Consider the following 21,934-nt stretch of genomic DNA (forward strand, 5'->3'; position numbering starts at 1 on the left):
AGATCCACCACCCTCATCATCCTCCATATTTACAGTGAGTAGAAGGATGATGCTTTCCATATTCAGTGATGTCCCAGCACAGGAGGATACAGCATGAGCTGTCAATCACACACAGCAGCCCCACCCACATGGAGCCATCAGCGGGGTACAGAGGAGGTGGGCACACAAATCCCTATTGATCCTGAGCAGATAGTTACACAGGTCCCCCAATGACAGATCGGGGGGCAGCAAACACAGGCAGGCATCCTGTGGCCACCGACGGGGGCAGAGGAGGTTAGTGGCGGAGCATGCACAGGCGGCAATGCCATACATTACATCACCTGCCGCATGCTGATGAATGTATGTACCGTGCACCAGACACACCGCAAGCTGCAGCCACAGCCAGAATGTATGGAAGTCACCACTACCGGTCAGTAACCCTAACACTAACCGCCCCCCCCCAAAAAAAAATCAACATTACAGGGGTGCCCACTCCCGAAATAAGGAAGTATAGCAAAACGACAACATCAGGTAACAACAGCCGGGCACAATCCTGACTGCAGCTCTGGAGGTGACTGGAGGATAAGACACGATGTAACAGCAGAATAGTGACTGCAGCTCTGGAGGTGACTGGAGGATAAGACACGATGTAACAGCAGAATAGTGACTGCAGCTCTGGAGGATAAGACATGATGTAACAGCAGAATAGTGACTGCAGCTCTGGAGGTGACTGGAGTAAAAGACACGATGTAACAGCAGAACAGTGACTGCAGCTCTGGAGGTGAGTGGAGGATAAGACCTGAGGAACAGCAGAATACTGACTGCAGCTCTGGAGGTGACTGAAGGATAAGGCATGATGTAACAGCAGAATAGTGACTGCAGCTCTGGAGGTGACTGGAGGATAGGGCATGATGTAACAGCAGAATAGTGAGTGCAGCTCTGGAGGTGACTGGAGGATGAGACATGATGTAACAGCAGAATAGTGACTGCAGCTCTGGAGGTGACTGGAGGATGAGACATGATGTAACAGCAGAATAGTGACTGCAGCTCTGGAGGTGACTGGAGGATAAGGCATGATGTAACAGCAGAATAGTGAGTGCAGCTCTGGAGGTGACTGGAGGATGAGACCTGATGTAACAGCAGAATAGTGAGAGCAGCTCTGGAGGTGACTGGAGGATGAGACATGATGTAACAGCAGAATAGTGACTGCAGCTCTGGAGGTGACTGGAGGATGAGACATGATGTAACAGCAGAATAGTGACTGCAGCTCTGGAGGTGACTGGAGGATAAGGCATGATGTAACAGCAGAATAGTGAGTGCAGCTCTGGAGGTGACTGGAGGATGAGACCTGATGTAACAGCAGAATAGTGAGAGCAGCTCTGGAGGTGACTGGAGGATGAGACATGATGTAACAGCAGAATAGTGACTGCAGCTCTGGAGGTGACTGGAGGATGAGACATGATGTAACAGCAGAATAGTAACTGCAGCTCTGGAGGTGACTGGAGGATAAGGCATGATGTAACAGCAGAATAGTGAGTGCAGCTCTGGAGGTGACTGGAGGATGAGACATGATGTAACAGCAGAATAGTGACTGCAGCTCTGGAGGTGACTGGAGGATGAGACATGATGTAACAGCAGAATAGTGAGTGCAGCTCTGGAGGTGACTGGAGGATAAGGCATGATGTAACAGCAGAATAGTGAGTGCAGCTCTGGAGGTGACTGGAGGATGAGACCTGATGTAACAGCAGAATAGTGAGAGCAGCTCTGGAGGTGACTGGAGGATGAGACATGATGTAACAGCAGAATAGTGACTGCAGCTCTGGAGGTGACTGGAGGATAAGGCATGATGTAATAGCAGAATAGTGAGTGCAGCTCTGGAGGTGACTGGAGGATGAGACCTGATGTAACAGCAGAATAGTGAGAGCAGCTCTGGAGGTGACTGGAGGATGAGACATGATGTAACAGCAGAATAGTGACTGCAGCTCTGGAGGTGACTGGAGGATGAGACATGATGTAACAGCAGAATAGTGACTGCAGCTCTGGAGGTGACTGGAGGATAAGGCATGATGTAACAGCAGAATAGTGAGTGCAGCTCTGGAGGTGACTGGAGGATGAGACCTGATGTAACAGCAGAATAGTGAGAGCAGCTCTGGAGGTGACTGGAGGATGAGACATGATGTAACAGCAGAATAGTGACTGCAGCTCTGGAGGTGACTGGAGGATGAGACATGATGTAACAGCAGAATAGTGACTGCAGCTCCGGAGGTGACTGGAGGATGAGACATGATGTAACAGCAGAATAGTGACTGCAGCTCTGGAGGTGACTGGAGGATAAGGCATGATGTAACAGCAGAATAGTGAGTGCAGCTCTGGAGGTGACTGGAGGATGAGACCTGATGTAACAGCAGAATAGTGAGAGCAGCTCTGGAGGTGACTGGAGGATGAGACATGATGTAGCAGCAGAATAGTGAGTGCAGCTCTGGAGGTGACTGGAGGATGAGACATGATGTAGCAGCAGAATACACCGTGTGCAGAGTTCTCAGCAGTCCGTGTTGTCACCAAATCATCATTTTCTCCAGATTTCCGATCTTCGAATTGTATAATCCCGAATGCTGATTGGATGGAGCGGTGATGTGTATCTGTGTAATGAGGGGGTGTGGTCTCAGGATGCCCCACCCTTTTCAGGGTGTACTGAATTATTAGGAGCTCGTTATTCAGGAAAAATGGCTAAAAAGAGATTTCACTGAGAAGTCACAGATTGTTCCCATCTCAGAGGACACCGCTCCTGATACTGCTCAGAGGAGGCTGAGCCCGACCACCACTGAGCAAGACAAAGCTGAGCCCAGCCACCACTGAGCAAGACACAGGGGGCCGAGCCCAACCACTGAGCAAGACACAGGGGGCCGAGCCCAACCACTGAGCAAGACACAGGGGGCCAAGCCCAACCACCACTGAGCAAGACACAGGGAGCCGAGCCCAACCACCACTGAGCAAGACACAGGGGGCCGAGCCCAACCACTGAGCAAGACACAGGGGGCCGAGCCCAACCACCACTGAGCAAGACACAGGGAGCCGAGCCCAACCACCACTGAGCAAGACACAGGGGGCCGAGCCCAACCACCACTGAGCAAGACACAGGGGGCCGAGCCCAACCACCACTGAGCAAGACACAGGGAGCCGAGCCCAACCACCACTGAGCAAGACACAGGGAGCCGAGCCCAACCACCACTGAGCAAGACACAGGGAGCCGAGCCCAACCACCACTGAGCAAGACACAGGGAGCCGAGCCCAACCACCACTGAGCAAGACACAGGGAGCCGAGCCCAACCACCACTGAGCAAGACACAGGGAGCCGAGCCCAACCACCACTGAGCAAGACACAGGGAGCCGAGCCCAACCACCACTGAGCAAGACACAAGGGGCCGAGCCCAACCACCACCGAGCAAGACACGGGAGGCTGAGCCCAACCCTCTCGGCCTCCTTTTCTATATTATGGGGTCGTCCCCTCTCGGTCTCCTTTTCTATATTATGGGGTCGTCCCCTCTCGGCCTCCTTTTCTATATTATGGGGTCGTCTCCTCTCGGCCTCCTTTTCTATATTATGGGGTCGTCCCCTCTCGGTCTCCTTTTCTATATTATGGGGTCGTCCCCTCTCGGCCTCCTTTTCTATATTATGGAGTCGTCCCCTCTCGGCCTCCTTTTCTATATTATGGGGTCGTCCCCTCTCGGCCTCCTTTTCTATATTATGGGGTCGTCCCCTCTCGGCCTCCTTTTCTATATTATGGGGTCGTCCCCTCTCGGCCTCCTTTTCTATATTATGTGGTTGTCCCCTCTCGGCCTCCTTTTCTATATTATGGGGTCGTCCCCTCTCGGCCTCCTTTTCTATATTATGGGATTGTCTCCTCTCGGCTTCCTTTTCTATATTATGGGGTCGTCTCCTCTCGGCCTCCTTTTCTATATTATGGGGTCGTCCCCTCTCGGCCTCCTTTTCTATATTATGGGGTCGTCTCCTCTCGGCCTCCTTTTCTATATTATGGGGTCGTCCCCTCTCGGCCTCCTTTTCTATATTATGGAGGTGTCCCCTCTCGGCCTCCTTTTCTATATTATGGGGTTGTCCCCTCTCGGCCTCCTTTTCTATATTATGGGGTCGTCCCCTCTCGGTCTCCTTTTCTATATTATGAGGTCGTCCCCTCTCGGCCTCCTTTTCTATATTATGGGGTCGTCCCCTCTCGGTCTCCTTTTCTATATTATGAGGTCGTCCCCTCTCGGCCTCCTTTTCTATATTATGGGGTCGTCCCCTCTCGGTCTCCTTTTCTATATTATGGGGTCGTCTCCTCTCGGCCTCCTTTTCTATATTATGGGGTCGTCCCCTCTCGGCCTCCTTTTCTATATTATGGGGTCGTCCCCTCTCGGCCTCCTTTTCTATATTATGAGGTCGTCCCCTCTCGGCCTCCTTTTCTATATTATGGGGTCGTCCCCTCTCGGCCTCCTTTTCTATATTATGGGGTCGTCTCCTCTCGGCCTCCTTTTCTATATTATGGGGTCGTCCCCTCTCGGCCTCCTTTTCTATATTATGGGGTCGTCTCCTCTCGGCCTCCTTTTCTATATTATGGGGTCGTCCCCTCTCGGCCTCCTTTTCTATATTATGGGGTCGTCCCCTCTCGGCCTCCTTTTCTATATTATGGGGTCGTCCCCTCTCGGCCTCCTTTTCTATATTATGGGGTCGTCCCCTCTCGGCCTCTTTTTCTATATTATGAGGTCGTCCCCTCTCGGCCTCCTTTTCTATATTATGGGGTCGTCCCCTCTCGGCCTCCTTTTCTATATTATGGGGTCGTCCCCTCTCGGCCTCCTTTTCTATATTATGGGGTCGTCCCCTCTCGGCCTCCTTTTCTATATTATGGGGTCGTCCCCTCTCGGCCTCCTTTTCTATATTATGGGGTCGTCTCCTCTCGGCCTTTTTTTCTATATTATGGGGTCGTCTCCTCTCGGCCTCTTTTTCTATATTATGGGGTCGTCTCCTCTCGGCCTCCTTTTCTATATTATGGGGTCGTCCCCTCTCGGCCTCCTTTTCTATATTATGGGGTCGTCTCCTCTCGGCCTTTTTTTCTATATTATGGGGTCGTCTCCTCTCGGCCTCCTTTTCTATATTATGGGGTCGTCTCCTCTCGGCCTCCTTTTCTATATTATGGGGTCGTCTCCTCTCGGCCTCCTTTTCTATATTATGGGGTCGTCCCCTCTCGGCCTCCTTTTCTATATTATGGGGTCGTCCCCTCTCGGCCTCCTTTTCTATATTATGGGGTCGTCTCCTCTCGGCCTTTTTATCTATATTATGGGGTCGTCTCCTCTCGGCCTCTTTTTCTATATTATGGGGTCGTCTCCTCTCGGCCTCCTTTTCTATATTATGGGGTCGTCCCCTCTCGGCCTCCTTTTCTATATTATGGGGTCGTCTCCTCTCGGCCTTTTTTTCTATATTATGGGGTCGTCTCCTCTCGGCCTCCTTTTCTATATTATGGGGTCGTCTCCTCTCGGCCTCCTTTTCTATATTATGGGGTCGTCTCCTCTCGGCCTCCTTTTCTATATTATGGGGTCGTCCCCTCTCGGCCTCCTTTTCTATATTATGGGGTCGTCCCCTCTCGGCCTCCTTTTCTATATTATGGGGTCGTCCCCTCTCGGCCTCCTTTTCTATATTATGGGGTCGTCTCCTCTCGGCCTCCTTTTCAATATTATGGGGTCGTCTCCTCTCGGCCTCCTTTTCTATATTATGGGGTCGTCTCCTCTCGGCCTCCTTTTCTATATTATGGGGTCGTCTCCTCTCGGCCTCCTTTTCTATATTATGGGGTCGTCCCCTCTCGGCCTCCTTTTCTATATTATGGGGTCGTCCCCTCTCGGCCTCCTTTTCTATATTATGGGGTCGTCTCCTCTCGGCCTCTTTTTCTATATTATGGGGTCGTCTCCTCTCGGCCTCCTTTTCTATATTATGGGGTCGTCCCCTCTCGGCCTCCTGGTGGGGCTGAGCAGGGAAGGAGGTTGTGGCCAATCAGAGCCGGAGCCCCCCGTACATCTACAGTCACAGAACATTCAAATTCTCTCAGGACACTGGACGGCGCCATGAAGACCCTCAGACCCAGCAGAGCCCACGACCGGAGGTATAAACAGTGACTGCGAGTACATGAGTGATGTCACCGCCAATCTCACCAGTGATGTCACCGCCAATCTCACCAGTGATGTCACCGCCAATCTGACCAGTGATGTCACCGCCAATCTCACCAGTGATGTCACCGCCAATCTCACCAGTGATGTCACCGCCAATCTCACCAGTGATGTCACCGCCAATCTCACCAGTGATGTCACCGCCAATCTCACCAGTGATGTCACCGCCAATCTCACCAGTGATGTCACCGCCAATCTCACCAGTGATGTCACCGCCAATCTGACCACTGATGTCACCGCCAATCTCACCAGTGATGTCACCGCCAATCTCACCAGTGATGTCACCGCTAATCACCAGTAATGTCACCGCCGATCTGTAGTGATGCCACCGCCGATCTGTAGTGACACCACCTCCGATCTGTAGTGATGTCACCGCCGATCTGTAGTGACACCACCTCCGATCTGTAGTGACGCCACCGCCGATCTCACTGATGTCACCGCCGATCTCACTGATGTCACCGCCGATCTCCACTGATGTCACCGCCGATCTCCACTGATGTCACCGCCGATCTCACTGATGTCACCGCCGATCTCACTGATGTCACCGCCGATCTCACTGATGTCACCGCCGATCTCCACTGATGTCACCGCCGATCTCCACTGATGTCACCGCCGATCTCCACTGATGTCACCGCCGATCTCACTGATGTCACCGCCGATCTCCACTGATGTCACTGCCGATCTCCACTGATGTCACCACCGATCTCACTGATGTCACCGCCGATCTCCACTGATGTCACCGCCGAACTCCACTGATGTCACCGCCGATCTCCACTGATGTCACCGCCGATCTCCACTGATGTCACCGCCGATCTGCACTGATGTCACTGCCGATCTCCACTGATGTCACCGCCGATCTCCACTGATGTCACTGCCGATCTCCACTGATGTCACCGCCGATCTCCACTGATGTCACCGCCGAACTCCACTGATGTCACCGCCGATCTCCACTGATGTCACCGCCGATCTCCACTGATGTCACCGCCGATCTGCACTGATGTCACCGCCGATCTCACTGATGTCACCGCCGATCTCCACTGATGTCACCGCCGATCTCACTGATGTCACCGCCGATCTCCACTGATGTCACCGCCGATCTCACTGATGTCACCGCCGATCTCACTGATGTCACCGCCGATCTCACTGATGTCACCGCCGATCTCACTGATGTCACCGCCGATCTCCTCTGATGTCACCGCCGATCTCCACTGATGTCACCGCCGATCTCCTCTGATGTCACCGCCGATCTCACTGATGTCACCGCCGATCTCCACTGATGTCACCGCCGATCTCACTGATGTCACCGCCGATCTCCACTGATGTCACCGCCGATCTCCACTGATGTCACCGCCGATCTCCACTGATGTCACCGCCGATCTCCACTGATGTCACCGCCGATCTCCTCTGATGTCACCGCCGATCTCACTGATGTCACCGCCGATCTCCACTGATGTCACCGCCGATCTCACTGATGTCACCGCCGATCTCACTGATGTCACCGCCGATCTCCACTGATGTCACCGCCGATCTCCTCTGATGTCACCGCCGATCTCACTGATGTCACCGCCGATCTCACTGATGTCACCACCGATCTCCACTGATGTCACCGCCGATCTCCACTGATGTCACCGCCGATCTCCACTGATGTCACCGCCGATCTCACTGATGTCACCGCCGATCTCCACTGATGTCACCGCCGATCTCCACTGATGTCACCGCCGATCTCACTGATGTCACCGCCGATCTCCTCTGATGTCACCGCCGATCTCCACTGATGTCACCGCCGATCTCCTCTGATGTCACCGCCGATCTCCACTGATGTCACCGCCGATCTCCTCTGATGTCACCGCCGATCTCACTGACGTCACCGCCGATCTCACTGATGTCACCGCCGATCTCCACTGACGTCACCGCCGATCTCACTGACGTCACCGCCGATCTCACTGACGTCACCGCCGATCTCACTGACGTCACCGCCGATCTCCACTGATGTCACCGCCGATCTCCACTGATGTCACCGCCGATCTCCACTGATGTCACCGCCGATCTCACTGATGTCACCGCCGATCTCACTGATGTCACCGCCGATCTCACTGATGTCACCGCCGATCTCCTCTAATGTCACCGCCGATCTCACTGATGTCACCGCCGATCTCCACTGATGTCACCGCCGATCTCCACTGATGTCACCGCCGATCTCCACTGATGTCACCACCGATCTCACTGATGTCACCGCCGATCTCCTCTGATGTCACCGCCGATCTCACTGATGTCACCGCCGATCTCCACTGATGTCACCGCCGATCTCCACTGATGTCACCGCCGATCTCCACTGATGTCACCACCGATCTCACTGATGTCACCGCCGATCTCCTCTGATGTCACCGCCGATCTCACTGATGTCACCGCCGATCTCCACTGATGTCACCGCCGATCTCACTGATGTCACCGCCGATCTCCACTGATGTCACCGCCGATCTCACTGATGTCACCGCCGATCTCACTGATGTCACCGCCGATCTCCACAGATGTCACCGCCGATCTCACTGATGTCACCGCCGATCTCACTGATGTCACCGCCTATCTCCACTGATGTCACCGCCGATCTCCACTGATGTCACCGCCGATCTCACTGATGTCACCGCCGATCTCACTGATGTCACCGCCGATCTCCACAGATGTCACCGCCGATCTCACTGATGTCACCGCCGATCTCCACTGACGCCACCGCCGATCTCACTGACGTCACCGCCGATCTCCACTGACGTCACCGCCGATCTCCACTGACGCCACCGCCGATCTCACTGACGTCACCGCCGATCTCACTGATGTCACCGCCGATCTCACTGATGTCACCGCCGATCTCCACTGATGTCACCGCCGATCTCACTGATGTCACCGCCGATCTCACTGATGTCACCGCCGATCTCACTGACGTCACCGCCGATCTCCACTGATGTCACCGCCGATCTCCACTGATGTCACCGCCGATCTCCACTGATGTCACCGCCGATCTATCTGATGTCACCGCCGATCTCACTGATGTCACCGCCGATCTCCACTGATGTCACCGCCGATCTCACTGATGTCACCGGCGATCTCACTGATGTCACCGCCGATCTCACTGATGTCACCGCCGATCTCCACTGATGTCACCGCCGATCTCACTGATGTCACCGCCGATCTCCACTGATGTCACCGCCGATCTCACTGATGTCACCGCCGATCTCACTGATGTCACCGCCGATCTCACTGATGTCACCGCCGATCTCCACTGATGTCACCGCCGATCTCACTGATGTCACCGTCGATCTCACTGATGTCACCGCCGATCTCACTGATGTCACCGCCGATCTCACTGATGTCACCGCCGATCTCACTGATGTCACCGCCGATCTCACTGATGTCACCGCCGATCTCACTGATGTCACCGCCGATCTCACTGATGTCACCGCCGATCTCCACTGATGTCACCGCCGATCTCACTGATGTCACCGCCGATCTCCACGGATGTCACCGCCGATCTCCACTGATGTCACCGCCGATCTCACTGGTCACCGCCGATCTCCTCTGATGTCACCGCCGATCTCACTGATGTCACCGCCGATCTCCACTGATGTCACCGCCGATCTCACTGATGTCACCGCCGATCTCCACTGATGTCACCGCCGATCTCACTGATGTCACCGCCGATCTCACTGATGTCACCGCCGATCTCCACAGATGTCACCGCCGATCTCACTGATGTCACCGCCGATCTCACTGATGTCACCGCCGATCTCCACTGATGTCACCGCCGATCTCCACTGATGTCACCGCCGATCTCACTGATGTCACCGCCGATCTCACTGATGTCACCGCCGATCTGCACTGATGTCACCGCCGATCTCCACTGATGTCACCGCCGATCTCCACTGATGTCACCGCCGATCTCCACTGATGTCACCGCCGATCTCACTGATGTCACCGCCGAACTCCACTGATGTCACCGCCGAACTCCACTGATGTCACCGCCGATCTCACTGATGTCACCGCCGATCTCACTGATGTCACCGCCGATCTCCACTGATGTCACCGGCGATCTCCACTGATGTCACCGCCGATCTTACTGATGTCACCGCCGATCTCACTGATGTCACCGCCGATCTCCACTGATGTCACCGCCGATCTCACTGATGTCACCGCCGATCTCCTCTGATGTCACCGCCGATCTCACTGATGTCACCGCCGATCTCACTGATGTCACCGCCGATCTCCTCTGATGTCACAGCCGATCTCACTGATGTCACCGCCGATCTCACTGATGTCACCGCCGATCTCACTGATGTCACTGCCGATCTCCACTGATGTCACCGCCGATCTCACTGATGTCACCGCCGATCTCCTCTGATGTCACCGCCGATCTCACTGATGTCACCGCCGATCTCACTGATGTCACCGCCAATCTCCACTGATGTCACCGCCGATCTCCTCTGATGTCACCGCCGATCTCCACTGATGTCACCGCCGATCTCCACTGATGTCACCGCCGATCTCACTGATGTCACCGCCGATCTCCACTGATGTCACCGCCGATCTCACTGATGTCACCGCCGATCTCACTGATGTCACCGCCGATCTCCACAGATGTCACCGCCGATCTCACTGATGTCACCGCCGATCTCACTGATGTCACCGCCGATCTCACTGATGTCACCGCCGATCTCCACTGATGTCACCGCCGATCTCCACTGATGTCACCGCCGATCTCACTGATGTCACCGCCGATCTCACTGATGTCACCGCCGATCTCACTGATGTCACCGCCGATCTCCACAGATGTCACCGCCGATCTCACTGATGTCACCGCCGATCTCCACTGATGTCACCGCCGATCTCCACTGATGTCACCGCCGATCTCACTGATGTCACCACCGATCTCACTGATGTCACCGCCGATCTCCACTGATGTCACCACCGATCTCACTGATGTCACCGCCGATCTCACTGATGTCACCGCCGATCTCACTGATGTCACCGCCGATCTCCACTGATGTCACCGCCGATCTCACTGATGTCACCGCCGATCTCCACTGATGTCACCGCCGATCTCCACTGATGTCACCGCCGATCTCACTGATGTCCTCGCCGATCTCCACTGATGTCACCGCCGATCTCCTCTGATGTCACCGCCGATCTCCACTGATGTCACCGCCGATCTCCACTGATGTCACCGCCGATCTCACTGATGTCACCGCCGATCTCCACTGATGTCACCGCCGATCTCCACTGATGTCACCGCTGATCTCACTGATGTCACCGCCGATCTCCACTGATGTCACCGCCGATCTCACTGATGTCACCGCCGATCTCCACTGATGTCACCGCCGATCTCCACTGATGTCACCGCCGATCTCACTGATGTCACCGCCGATCTCACTGATGTCACCGCCGATCTCCACTGATGTCACCGCCGATCTCACTGATGTCACCGCCGATCTCACTGATGTCACCGCTGATCTCACTGATGTCACCGCTGATCTCACTGATGTCACCGCCGATCTCACTGATGTCACCGCCGATCTCACTGATGTCACCGCTGATCTCCACTGATGTCACCGCCGATCTCCACTGATGTCACCGCCGATCTCACTGATGTCACCGCCGAACTCCACTGATGTCACCGCCGATCTCCACTGATGTCACCGCCGATCTCACTGATGTCACCGCCGATCTCCACTGATGTCACCGCCGATCTCACTGATGTCACCGCCGATCTCCACTGATGTCACCGCTGATCTCACTGATGTCACCGCTGATCTCACTGATGTCACCGCCGATCTCCACTGATGTCACCGCCGATCTCCACTGATGTCACCGCCGATCTCACTGACATGGCGCCTCTACACTCACATGGAATATTGTGCAGCTTCTCCGGGAGGAAATCTCATGAAACATTTGAGTGTAATTTCCAGATATCCGGAGATGCAGGCGCAGGTTGTATATCGGTATAATACCATCACCGCAGTCATAGAGCAGTACAATCACATGATCACGCCCCTCGGTCCGGCCAGCAGTGATAAGCGGTGTGCTGAGCAGCGTCTTACCTTCTATAGTGATGGTCTGGTCACCTCTCCTCTCCTGCGCCAGCATTGCGGCGGTCTGTACACTCAGCTCCGCTCCACTCCGTGAGGACCCCAGTCTATTCACCATCTGCGGGGGGGGGGGGTAAAAATAACACAGGATTAGCAACAGAGCCCCACGGAAACAGCCAGCACTGTTTAGCAGTATATGGGCACCACACGGCACTATTTATCTGGGCACCACACAGCACTATTTATCTGGACACCACACGGCACTACTTATCTGGACACCACACGGCACTATTTATCTGGGCACCACACAGCACTATTTATCTGGGCACCACACGGCACTATTTATCTGGGCACCACACGGCACTATTTATCTGGACACCACACGGCACAATTTATCTGGGCATCACACAGCACTATTTATCTGGGCACCACACAGCACTACTTATCTGGACACCACACGGCACTATTTATCTGGACACCACACGGCACAATTTATCTGGGCATCACACAGCACTATTTATCTGGGCACCACACAGCACTACTTATCTGGACACCACACGGCACTATTTATCTGGGCACCACACAGCACTATTTATCTGGGCACCACACAGCACTATTTATCTGGGCACCACACAGCACTATTTATCTGGGCACCACACAGCACTACTTATCTGGGCACCACACAGCACTATTTATCTGGGCACCACACAGCACTATTTATCTGGGCACCACACAGCACTATTTATCTGGGCACCACACGGCACTATTTATCTGGGCACCACACGGCACAATTTATCTGGGCACCACACGGCACAATTTATCTGGGCACCACACGGCACTATTTATCTGGGCACCACACGGCACTATTTATCTGGGCACCACACAGCACTATTTATCTGGGCACTGTAAGGCACTATTTATCTGGGCACCACACAGCACTATTTATCTGGGCACCACACGGCACTATTTATCTGGGCACCACACGGCACTATTTATCTGGGCACTGTAAGGCACTATTTATCTGGGCACCACATAGCACTATTTATCTGGGCACCACACAGCACTTTTTATCTGGGCACCACACGGCACTATTTATCTGGGCACCACACAGCACTATTTATCTGGGCACCACACGGCACTATTTATCTGGGCACCACACAGCACTATTTATCTGGGCACTGTAAGGCACTATTTATCTGGGCACCACACAGCACTATTTATCTGGGCACCACACGGCACTATTTATCTGGGCACCACACGGCACTATTTATCTGGGCACTGTAAGGCACTATTTATCTGGGCACCACATAGCACTATTTATCTGGGCACCACACAGCACTATTTATCTAGGCACCACACGGCACTACTTATCTGGGCACCACACAGCACTACTTATCTGGGCACTGTAAGGCACTATTATCTGGGCACCACACAGCACTACTTATCTGGGCACCACACGGCACTATTTATCTGGGCACCACACCACTACTTATCTGGGCACTGTAAGGCACTATTATCTGGGCACCACACGGCACTACTTATCTGGGCACTGTAAGGCACTATTATCTGGGCACCACACAGCACTACTTATCTGGGCACCACACGGCACTATTTATCTGGGCACCACACAGCACTACTTATCTGGGCACTGTAAGGCACTATTATCTGGGCACCACACAGCACTACTTATCTGGTCACCATACGGCACTACTTATCTGGGCACCACACAGCACTACTTATCTGGCACCACACAGCACTACTTATCTGGGCACCACACAGCACTACTTATCTGGGCACCACACAACACTACTTATCTGGGCACCACACAGCACTACTTATCTGGGAACCACACAGCACTATTTATCTGGGCACCACACAGCACTACTTATCTGGGAACCACACAGCACTATTTATCTGGGCACCACACAACACTACTTATCTGGGCACCACACAGCACTACTTATCTGGGAACCACACAGCACTACTTATCTGGGCACCACACAGCACTACTTATCTGGGCACCACACAGCTCTATTTATCTGGGCACCACACAGCACTATTTATCTGGGCACCACACAGCACTACTTATCTGGGCACCACACAGCTCTATTTATCTGGGCACTGTAAGGTTATTAATGGTGTGAGGCCGTGGAGACGTGGCTAGGATCCCGTTGGCGTTCCACGCCATCACTGTGCAGCGGTACACTGGCGGCACGCACCTCACACTCGTAGTGTCCGGCGTCTTCCTTCGTGGCGCTCTTTATCACCAGGACCAGCATCCCGCTCCTCGGCTCAGCGAATGTCTGGTGTTTGCTGGAATCTGACAGCAGATGCCCGTCTCGGTACCACCTGCAAACAGCGCCATCATCAGACTTCTCTCCAACATTACAACCCCCAGCAGACAATCACATGTGGCATAGTACAATGACGGCTGTCACTCACCGGATTTGTGGGTACGGCGCCCCCTCAGTAACACATGAGAACTGCGCATCTTCTCCCTCCACAAAGTAAACGTTCCGCATCTTATTGATGAACCTCGGAGGAACTGAGGACACAAAGCAGCAAATCAACCTCACGGCATCAGACGAGCGCTGAAATACTCTGTGCCCCTCACTCTGACCTCCCAAACATCAGCTCACAGCTCCACTAAAATACTCTGTGCTGCTGGGAGAGCCCTGCAATCTCAGGAGACATCCGGCATTACTGTCAGTGTGAACTGCACCAGGGGAAAACTAGAGAAGGAGCCGCTGCAGAGCGCAACATCAGGCAACAGACGAGGGCTGAAATACTCTGTGCCCCTCACTCTCACCTCCCAAACATCAGCTCACGGCTACACTAAAATACTCTGTGCTGCTGGGAGAGCCCTGCAATCTCAGGAGACATCCGGCATTACTGTCAGTGTGAACTGCACCAGGGGAAAACTAGAGAAGAAGCCGCTGCAGAGCGCAACATCAGGCAACAGACGAGGGCTGAAATACTCTGTGCCCCTCACTCTCACCTCCCAAACATCAGCTCACGGCTCCACTAAAATACTCTGTGCTGCTGGGAGAGCCCTGCAATCTCAGGAGACATCCGGCATTACTGTCAGTGTGAACTGCACTAGGGGAAAACTAGAGAAGAAGCCGCTGCAGAGCGCAACATCAGCACGATCCTGCGCACATTACATGTGATAATATGTCACGAGGAGCCACAGCCGCACACCACACATGATCTCCATACATCGCATACTCCAGTCACTACCAAAGCTGCAGCCACATACACACCGCTGTGCAGGAGCTCCAGGCTGCAGGACATCGCTGTACCAAAATACTATAACTCTCAACATGCAGCAAAGAAAAGAATGGAGACCGCAGCTCTGGAGGCGACTGGAGGATAAGACACGATGTAACAGCAGAATAGCAATGTCATGATGTATGTGCTTTTCTCCATCCCATATTTCTTGTATAAGATGCCATGTGATGTATTTTACCTTCTCACTGTATTTGCTGTATACTATGTCAGGATGTGATGTCACTTTCCTTTGGTTGTACTTACTGAACACTTTGAAATGTCTTGGGATGTAAGTAACCTTCCCCCCATCTCCTGTATCTCTGGGCCCATAATGCAATCATCTCTTGTCCACACAGCCAGGGGAAATTCCCATTGTTTCGTAAGCAGTGGATAATGCCAACTACACAAACCTGTAGACAACTCGGAGCCAACCTTCTAGAATCTTCTAGTGGGCCCAACCATTGCATAGACCTCTACCCTTGAGGGGCGGGCCCACGAGCTCAGACAATACACTCCTGTTTCTAAGTGCAGTTGGGAGCTGAGCTTTGAAGAGGAAGGGAGCGAGATCTGATTCTGTGGACAGATCTCGCCGTCCAGTGGATTGTGTGGGATTTCTGGGACTCTGAAGAGGACTATTACGTTGTGATCTGGCACTTTGGATTATCGGGAGGTGCCCCCGAATCTGTTTTATTTGGACTTGTCGTGTGCTGTTCCTGTATTCCTGTTAGTAAACCTGTTGGATCATCCTCGGCCTGTTGTCTCTCCTTGCTCTGATGTACACCCCGTCACAAACTGGTGGCAGCAGTGGGATCAGAGCAGAAGGAATGGAGGACAACGGCCCATCAACAGCTGGAACCAGAACCTCAGAGTACAAGAACTGGACTGCGGTGAACCTACAAACAAAGGCCCGTGAACTGGGAGTCAGCTACAAGGGACTCTCCAAGGAGCAGCTGATTGAGGCGTTGGAAGGAGTTTGCTCGCAAAATGACGCTGAGCAAGGATCCTCCCAGCAAACGGAAGAAAGATGGCAGCCGGAGGTAAATACCCAAAAAAGTCAGTGGGTTGTGTGGTCCGAGGAGGAGATGGCCTTGTTGGGAGAGGAGACCACCATAGAATATAAGATGGAGGTCATGCGTGGAGCTAAAGAGAAGGAGCGCAGGATGGAGGAGATGGAATTGCTGGATAAGCAGCTCGCTGTGGAAGCCGCTAGAGGTTCCAGACAGACTGTAACCCCAACACCCACCATGGGGGAACTTCCCAGAGTGTCCCGCAAAGACTTCAAGCAGTTTAATGAGGCTGCTGGTGACATTGAGGGCTTCTTCCAGGACTTTGAGCATCAGTGTCGATTAATGGAAGTCCCAGAAAGGGAGCGTGTCCGGCATCTGGTTGGGCTCTTAGAGGGTGGAGCTGCCGCAGCCTATAGAAATATGGACCCTCGGTGGAACAGTGAGTATGCGGATATTAAACAGACTATTCTAGAACATTATGCTGTAACGCCAGACACTTACAGGACTCAGCTCCGTACTTTAGCATGTGATGAGGAAGTGTCTTTCAAGATGTATGCCCACAAACTCAAACATCTGTGGCATCGTTGGCTGGAGGCAGAGGAGGCCTTAACCTTGGAGACTGTCCTCCAGGTCCTCCTAAAAGAGCAGTTTTACTTCAAGTGCCCTGCTGAGATCTGGGAATGGGTGCGTGAGAGGAGACCAGCCACTGTGGAGGAAGCTGCTGCTCTAGCTGATGAGGCTCTCACCATCAAGCCTCAGTGGAAGAAGCTGCTAGCAGAGGGATCAAAAATGACCAGCTCCCCAACACCAGAGGTTCCTTGTCCTTCAGTGCCCAATGTTCCTCAACCTCCTAGATCACCACCTCATGTGGATACCCGTGTGTATGTGCCTCCAGTTGTTTCTACCACATCTTCTGGAATGCGACGAGGAGAGAAAGTAGAAGAGCGGAGATGTTATAGCTGTGGGCATCCCGGGCATCTGCGGGCCACATGCCCATCTATCCAGTGGAGTCATCCTCCAAATCGACAACCACCTCCAGCACCTGCACCTCCCTATCAGTCACCAAGGTCTCCTACCTACTTCTCCAGAAGGCAAACTGGAAGGAGTGAGACGCAGCGCAGATGTTATGGATGTGGGCAGCCTGGTCATCTGCAAGCTCACTGTCCAGGTGTTCAGAGGCAGAACAGCTGCAGACCACCTTTGCCTGTCCATTATCTACAGACACCTTACGCAGGAGAAGAGCTGGATTCAGGCCCTGATGATTTCCCAAGTGACCCTGATATGTTGACTTCCCTACCAGGAGTCTATGGGGTGCGAGCCACAGCCGCCCGTTCTTCTGATCTTCAGCATAAACATCTACAGGAGGTCGTGCTGGATGGCCAAAAAGTTGTTGGCTTTCGTGACACTGGGGCTTTTCTCACCATAGCAGATCCCCGAGTAATTCAACCAGAAGCAATTCAAAAGGGACCAGGAATTGCCATTGAATTGGCAGGAGGTACCCAGAGATATATTCCAAGAGCGAGTGTGACCCTGGATTATGGCTTTGGGGCAAAACAATGCATAATCGGTGTGATGAGCGGCCTCCCTGCAGACATTCTCCTAGGCAATGATGTGGGAGATATACAATGCCGATTTGTGGGTGCAGAAAGCCGAGTTTAAGTGAGGGAGGACACAAAAGGAACCTTGTCCTTCCAACCCTATCGCTCTACAAGGGATTACCTACAGCTTTTCCATCAAATACAAGTGTGGAAGCCAACACCAGAATGCAGATGGACTGTCCAGGCAAGAGGAGCCTTGAGTCCTGTCAGCCATGCCTGCGTGTACTTAACCAGCGACCTGTAGAGGTGCCTAGTACATACACAAGTTGGGAGGGAAGGGATTGTCATGATGTATGTGCTTTTCTCCATCCCATATTTCTTGTATAAGATGCCATGTGATGTGTTTTACCTTCTCACTGTATTTGCTGTATACTATGTCAGGATGTGATGTCACTTTCCTTTGGTTGTACTTACTGAACACTTTGAAATGTCTTGGGATGTAAGTGACCATACCTTCCCCCCATCTCCTGTGTCTCTGGGCCCATAATGCAATTATCTCTTGTCCACACAGCCAGGGGAACTTCTCATTGTTTCGTAAGCAGTGGATAACGCCAACTACACAAACCTGTAGACATCTCGGAGCCAACCTTCTAGAATTTTCTAGTGGGCCCAACCATTGCATAGATCCCTACCCTTGAGGGGCGGGCCCACGAGCTCAGACAATACACTCCTGTTTCTAAGTGCAGTTAGGAGCTGAGTTTTGAAGAGGAAGGGAGCGAGATCTGATTCTGCGGACAGATCTCGCCGTTCAGTGGATTGTGTGGGATTTCTGGGACTCTGAAGAGGACTATTTCGTCGTGATCTGGCACTTTGGATTATCGGGAGATGCCCCCGAATCTGTTTTATTTGGACTTGTCATGTGCTGTTCCTGTATTCCTGTTAGTAAACCTGTTGGATCATCCTCGGCCTGTTGTCTCTCTTTGCTCTGATGTACACCCCGTCACAAGCAACTGCAGCTCTGAAGGTGACTGGAGGCTAAGATAAGATGTAACAGCAGAATAGTGACTGCAGCTCTGGAGGTCACTGGATGATAAGACATAATGTAACAGCAGAATAGTGACTGCAGCTCTGGAGGTGACTGGAGGATAACACATGATGTAACAGCAGAATAGTGACTGCAGCTCTGGAGGTGACTGGAGGCTAAGATAAGATGTAACAGCAGAATAGTGACTGCAGCTCTGGAGGTCACTGGGGGATAAAACATGATGTAACAGCAGAATAGTGACTGCAGCTCTGGAGGTGACTGGAGGATAAGACATGATGTAACAGCAGAATAGTGACTGCAGCTCTGGAGGTGACTGGAGGATAAGTCATGACGTAACAGCAGAATAGTGACTGCAGCTCTGGAGGTGACTGGAGGATAACACACGATGTAACAGCAGAATAGTGAGTGCAGCACTGGAGGTGACTGGAAGATAAGACATGATGTGACAGCAGAATAGTGAGTGCAGCTCTGGAGGTGACTGGAGGATAAGACATGATGTAACAGCAGAATAGTGACTGCAGCTCTGGAGGTGACTGGAGGATAAGACATGATGTAACAGCAGAATAGTGACTGCAGCTCTGGAGGTGACTGGAGGATAAGACATGATGTAACAGCAGAATAATGACTGCAGCTCTGGAGGTGACTGGAGGATAAGACACGATGTAACAGCAGAATAGTGACTGCAGCTCTGGAGGTGACTGGAGGATAACACATGATGTAACAGCAAAATAGTGACTGCAGCTCTGAAGGTGACTGGAGGCTAAGATAAGATGTAACAGCAGAATAGTGACTGCAGCTCTGGAGGTCACTGGATGATAAGACATGATGTAACAGCAGAATAGTGACTGCAGCTCTGGAAGTCACTGGAGGATAACACATGATGTAACAGCAGAATAGTGACTGCAGCTCTGGAGGTGACTGGAGGATAAGACACGATGTAACAGCAGAATAGTGAGTGCTGCTCTGGAGGTGACTGTTTTTCAGCTGACAGGTGGCTCGGACATCGGCTTCCTGATAGAATCAGATACAGCAGCGGGCGGCGTGGGCTCGTGGACCCCATTATCCATTATTATCAGAGACCTGTTATTATTGGTTTCCGGTGACTGTTCGGGGCCTAGTGTCCATGAGGCGTCCTCACCAGGAGATTCTGCTCTTATCCACGTGCACGGTAACAGGAGCAAAGCAGCGCTGTGATTGGCCGGCCTGTCTGTGGTACGGGCGGTTTGGATTGGCCGCAATAGTGCGGGAATTTAGAGTATATTTCTCTTCACAGTGTTTGTGGACAGCATTCAGCGGTCAGCTGCCCGAGAAGAAGCAGCCACCACCCGCCAGCCCAGCCCAGCCAAAGAAGAAGCAGCCACCGCCCGCCAGCCCAGCCAGAGAAGAAGCAGCCACCGCCCACCAGCCCAGCCAGAGAAGAAGCAGCCACCGCCCGCCAGCCCAGCCGGAGAAGAAGCAGCCACCGCCCGCCAGCCCAGCCAGAGAAGAAGCAGCCACCGCCCACCAGCCGAGCCCGAGAAGAAGCAGCCACCGCCCACCAGCCCAGCCAGAGAAGAAGCAGCCACCGCCCGCCAGCCCAGCCGGAGAAGAAGCAGCCACCGCCCGCCAGCCCAGCCAGAGAAGAAGCAGCCACCGCCCACCAGCCGAGCCCGAGAAGAAGCAGCCACCGCCCGCCAGCCCAGCCCGGGGTCTCATCCCATCCAGCCCAGCCCGGGGTCTCATCCCATCCAGCCCAGCCCGGGGTCTCATCCCATCCAGCCCAGCCCGGGGTCTCATCCCATCCAGCCCAGCCCAGGGTCTCATCACATCCAGCCCAGCCCGGGGTCTCATCCCATCCCATCCAGCCCAGCCCAGCCCGGGGTCTCATCCCATCCCATCCAGCCCAGCCCGGGGTTTCATCCCATCCCATCCAGCCCGGGGTCAAATCCCATCCAGCCTAGCCCGGGGTCTCATCCCATCCCATCCAGCCCAGCCCGGGGTCTCATCCCATCCCATCCAGCCCAGCCCGGGGTCTCATCCCATCCAGCCCAGCCCGGGGTCTCATCCCATCCAGCCCAGCCCGGGGTCTCATCCCATCCAGCCCAACCCGAGATCTCATCCCATCCAGCCCAGCCCGGGGTCTCATCCCATCCAGCCCAGCCCGGGGTCTCATCACATCCAGCCCAGCCCGGGGTCTCCTCCCATCCCATCCAGCCCAGCCCAGCCCGGGGTCTCATCCCATCCCATCCAGCCCAGCCCGGGGTTTCATCCCATCCCATCCAGCCCGGGGTCAAATCCCATCCAGCCCAGCCCGGGGTCTCATCCCATCCCATCCAGCCCAGCCCGGGGTCTCATCCCATCCCATCCAGCCCAGCCCGGGGTCTCATCCCATCCAGCCCAGCCCGGGGTCTCATCCCATTCAGCCCAGCCCGGGGTCTCATCCCATTCAGCCCAGCCCGGGGTCTCATCCCATCCAGCCCAGCCCGGGGTCTCATCCCATCCAGCCCAGCCCGGGGTCTCATCCCATCCAGCCCAGCCCGGGGTCTCATCACATCCAGCCCAGCCCGGGGTCTCATCCCATCCAGCCCAGCCCGGGGTCTCATCACATCCAGTCCAGCCCGGGGTCTCATCACATCCAGCCCAGCCCGGGGGTCTCATCACATTCAGTCTGGTGTGAATGTGAGGGTAAAGGTTACATAGTCCTGGTCTCTTGGTAAGTAGGTTAGTCAAGTTTTCAGCTGAACTAGATATATATATATATATATTAGTTATTTTATGAATAAAGAAGTAACATTTTATGGAGTTTTATTGGTAATCCTAAATAAACGCCTCT

General features: G+C 53.6%; 1 protein-coding gene across 19 annotated transcripts in view; it reads right to left on the reverse strand.

Moving 5' to 3' along the window:
• The window catches only part of OBSCN (obscurin, cytoskeletal calmodulin and titin-interacting RhoGEF), an 882,373-nt gene that overhangs the window by 294,001 nt on the left and 566,438 nt on the right, over nt 1-21,934 (reverse strand). For all 19 annotated transcript variants that reach the window (XM_075315914.1, XM_075315911.1, XM_075315913.1 and 16 more), the window contains 3 exons: nt 14,705-14,807; nt 14,482-14,611; nt 12,275-12,380 (listed from right to left, as the gene is read on the reverse strand). In XM_075315914.1, the coding sequence (XP_075172029.1) occupies nt 12,275-12,380; nt 14,482-14,611; nt 14,705-14,807 (339 nt within the window). The remainder of the gene's footprint in view (nt 1-12,274; nt 12,381-14,481; nt 14,612-14,704; nt 14,808-21,934) is intronic.

Source organism: Anomaloglossus baeobatrachus, chromosome 6, assembly GCF_048569485.1.
Source record: "Anomaloglossus baeobatrachus isolate aAnoBae1 chromosome 6, aAnoBae1.hap1, whole genome shotgun sequence".
Taxonomy (NCBI): Eukaryota; Metazoa; Chordata; class Amphibia; order Anura; family Aromobatidae; genus Anomaloglossus; species Anomaloglossus baeobatrachus.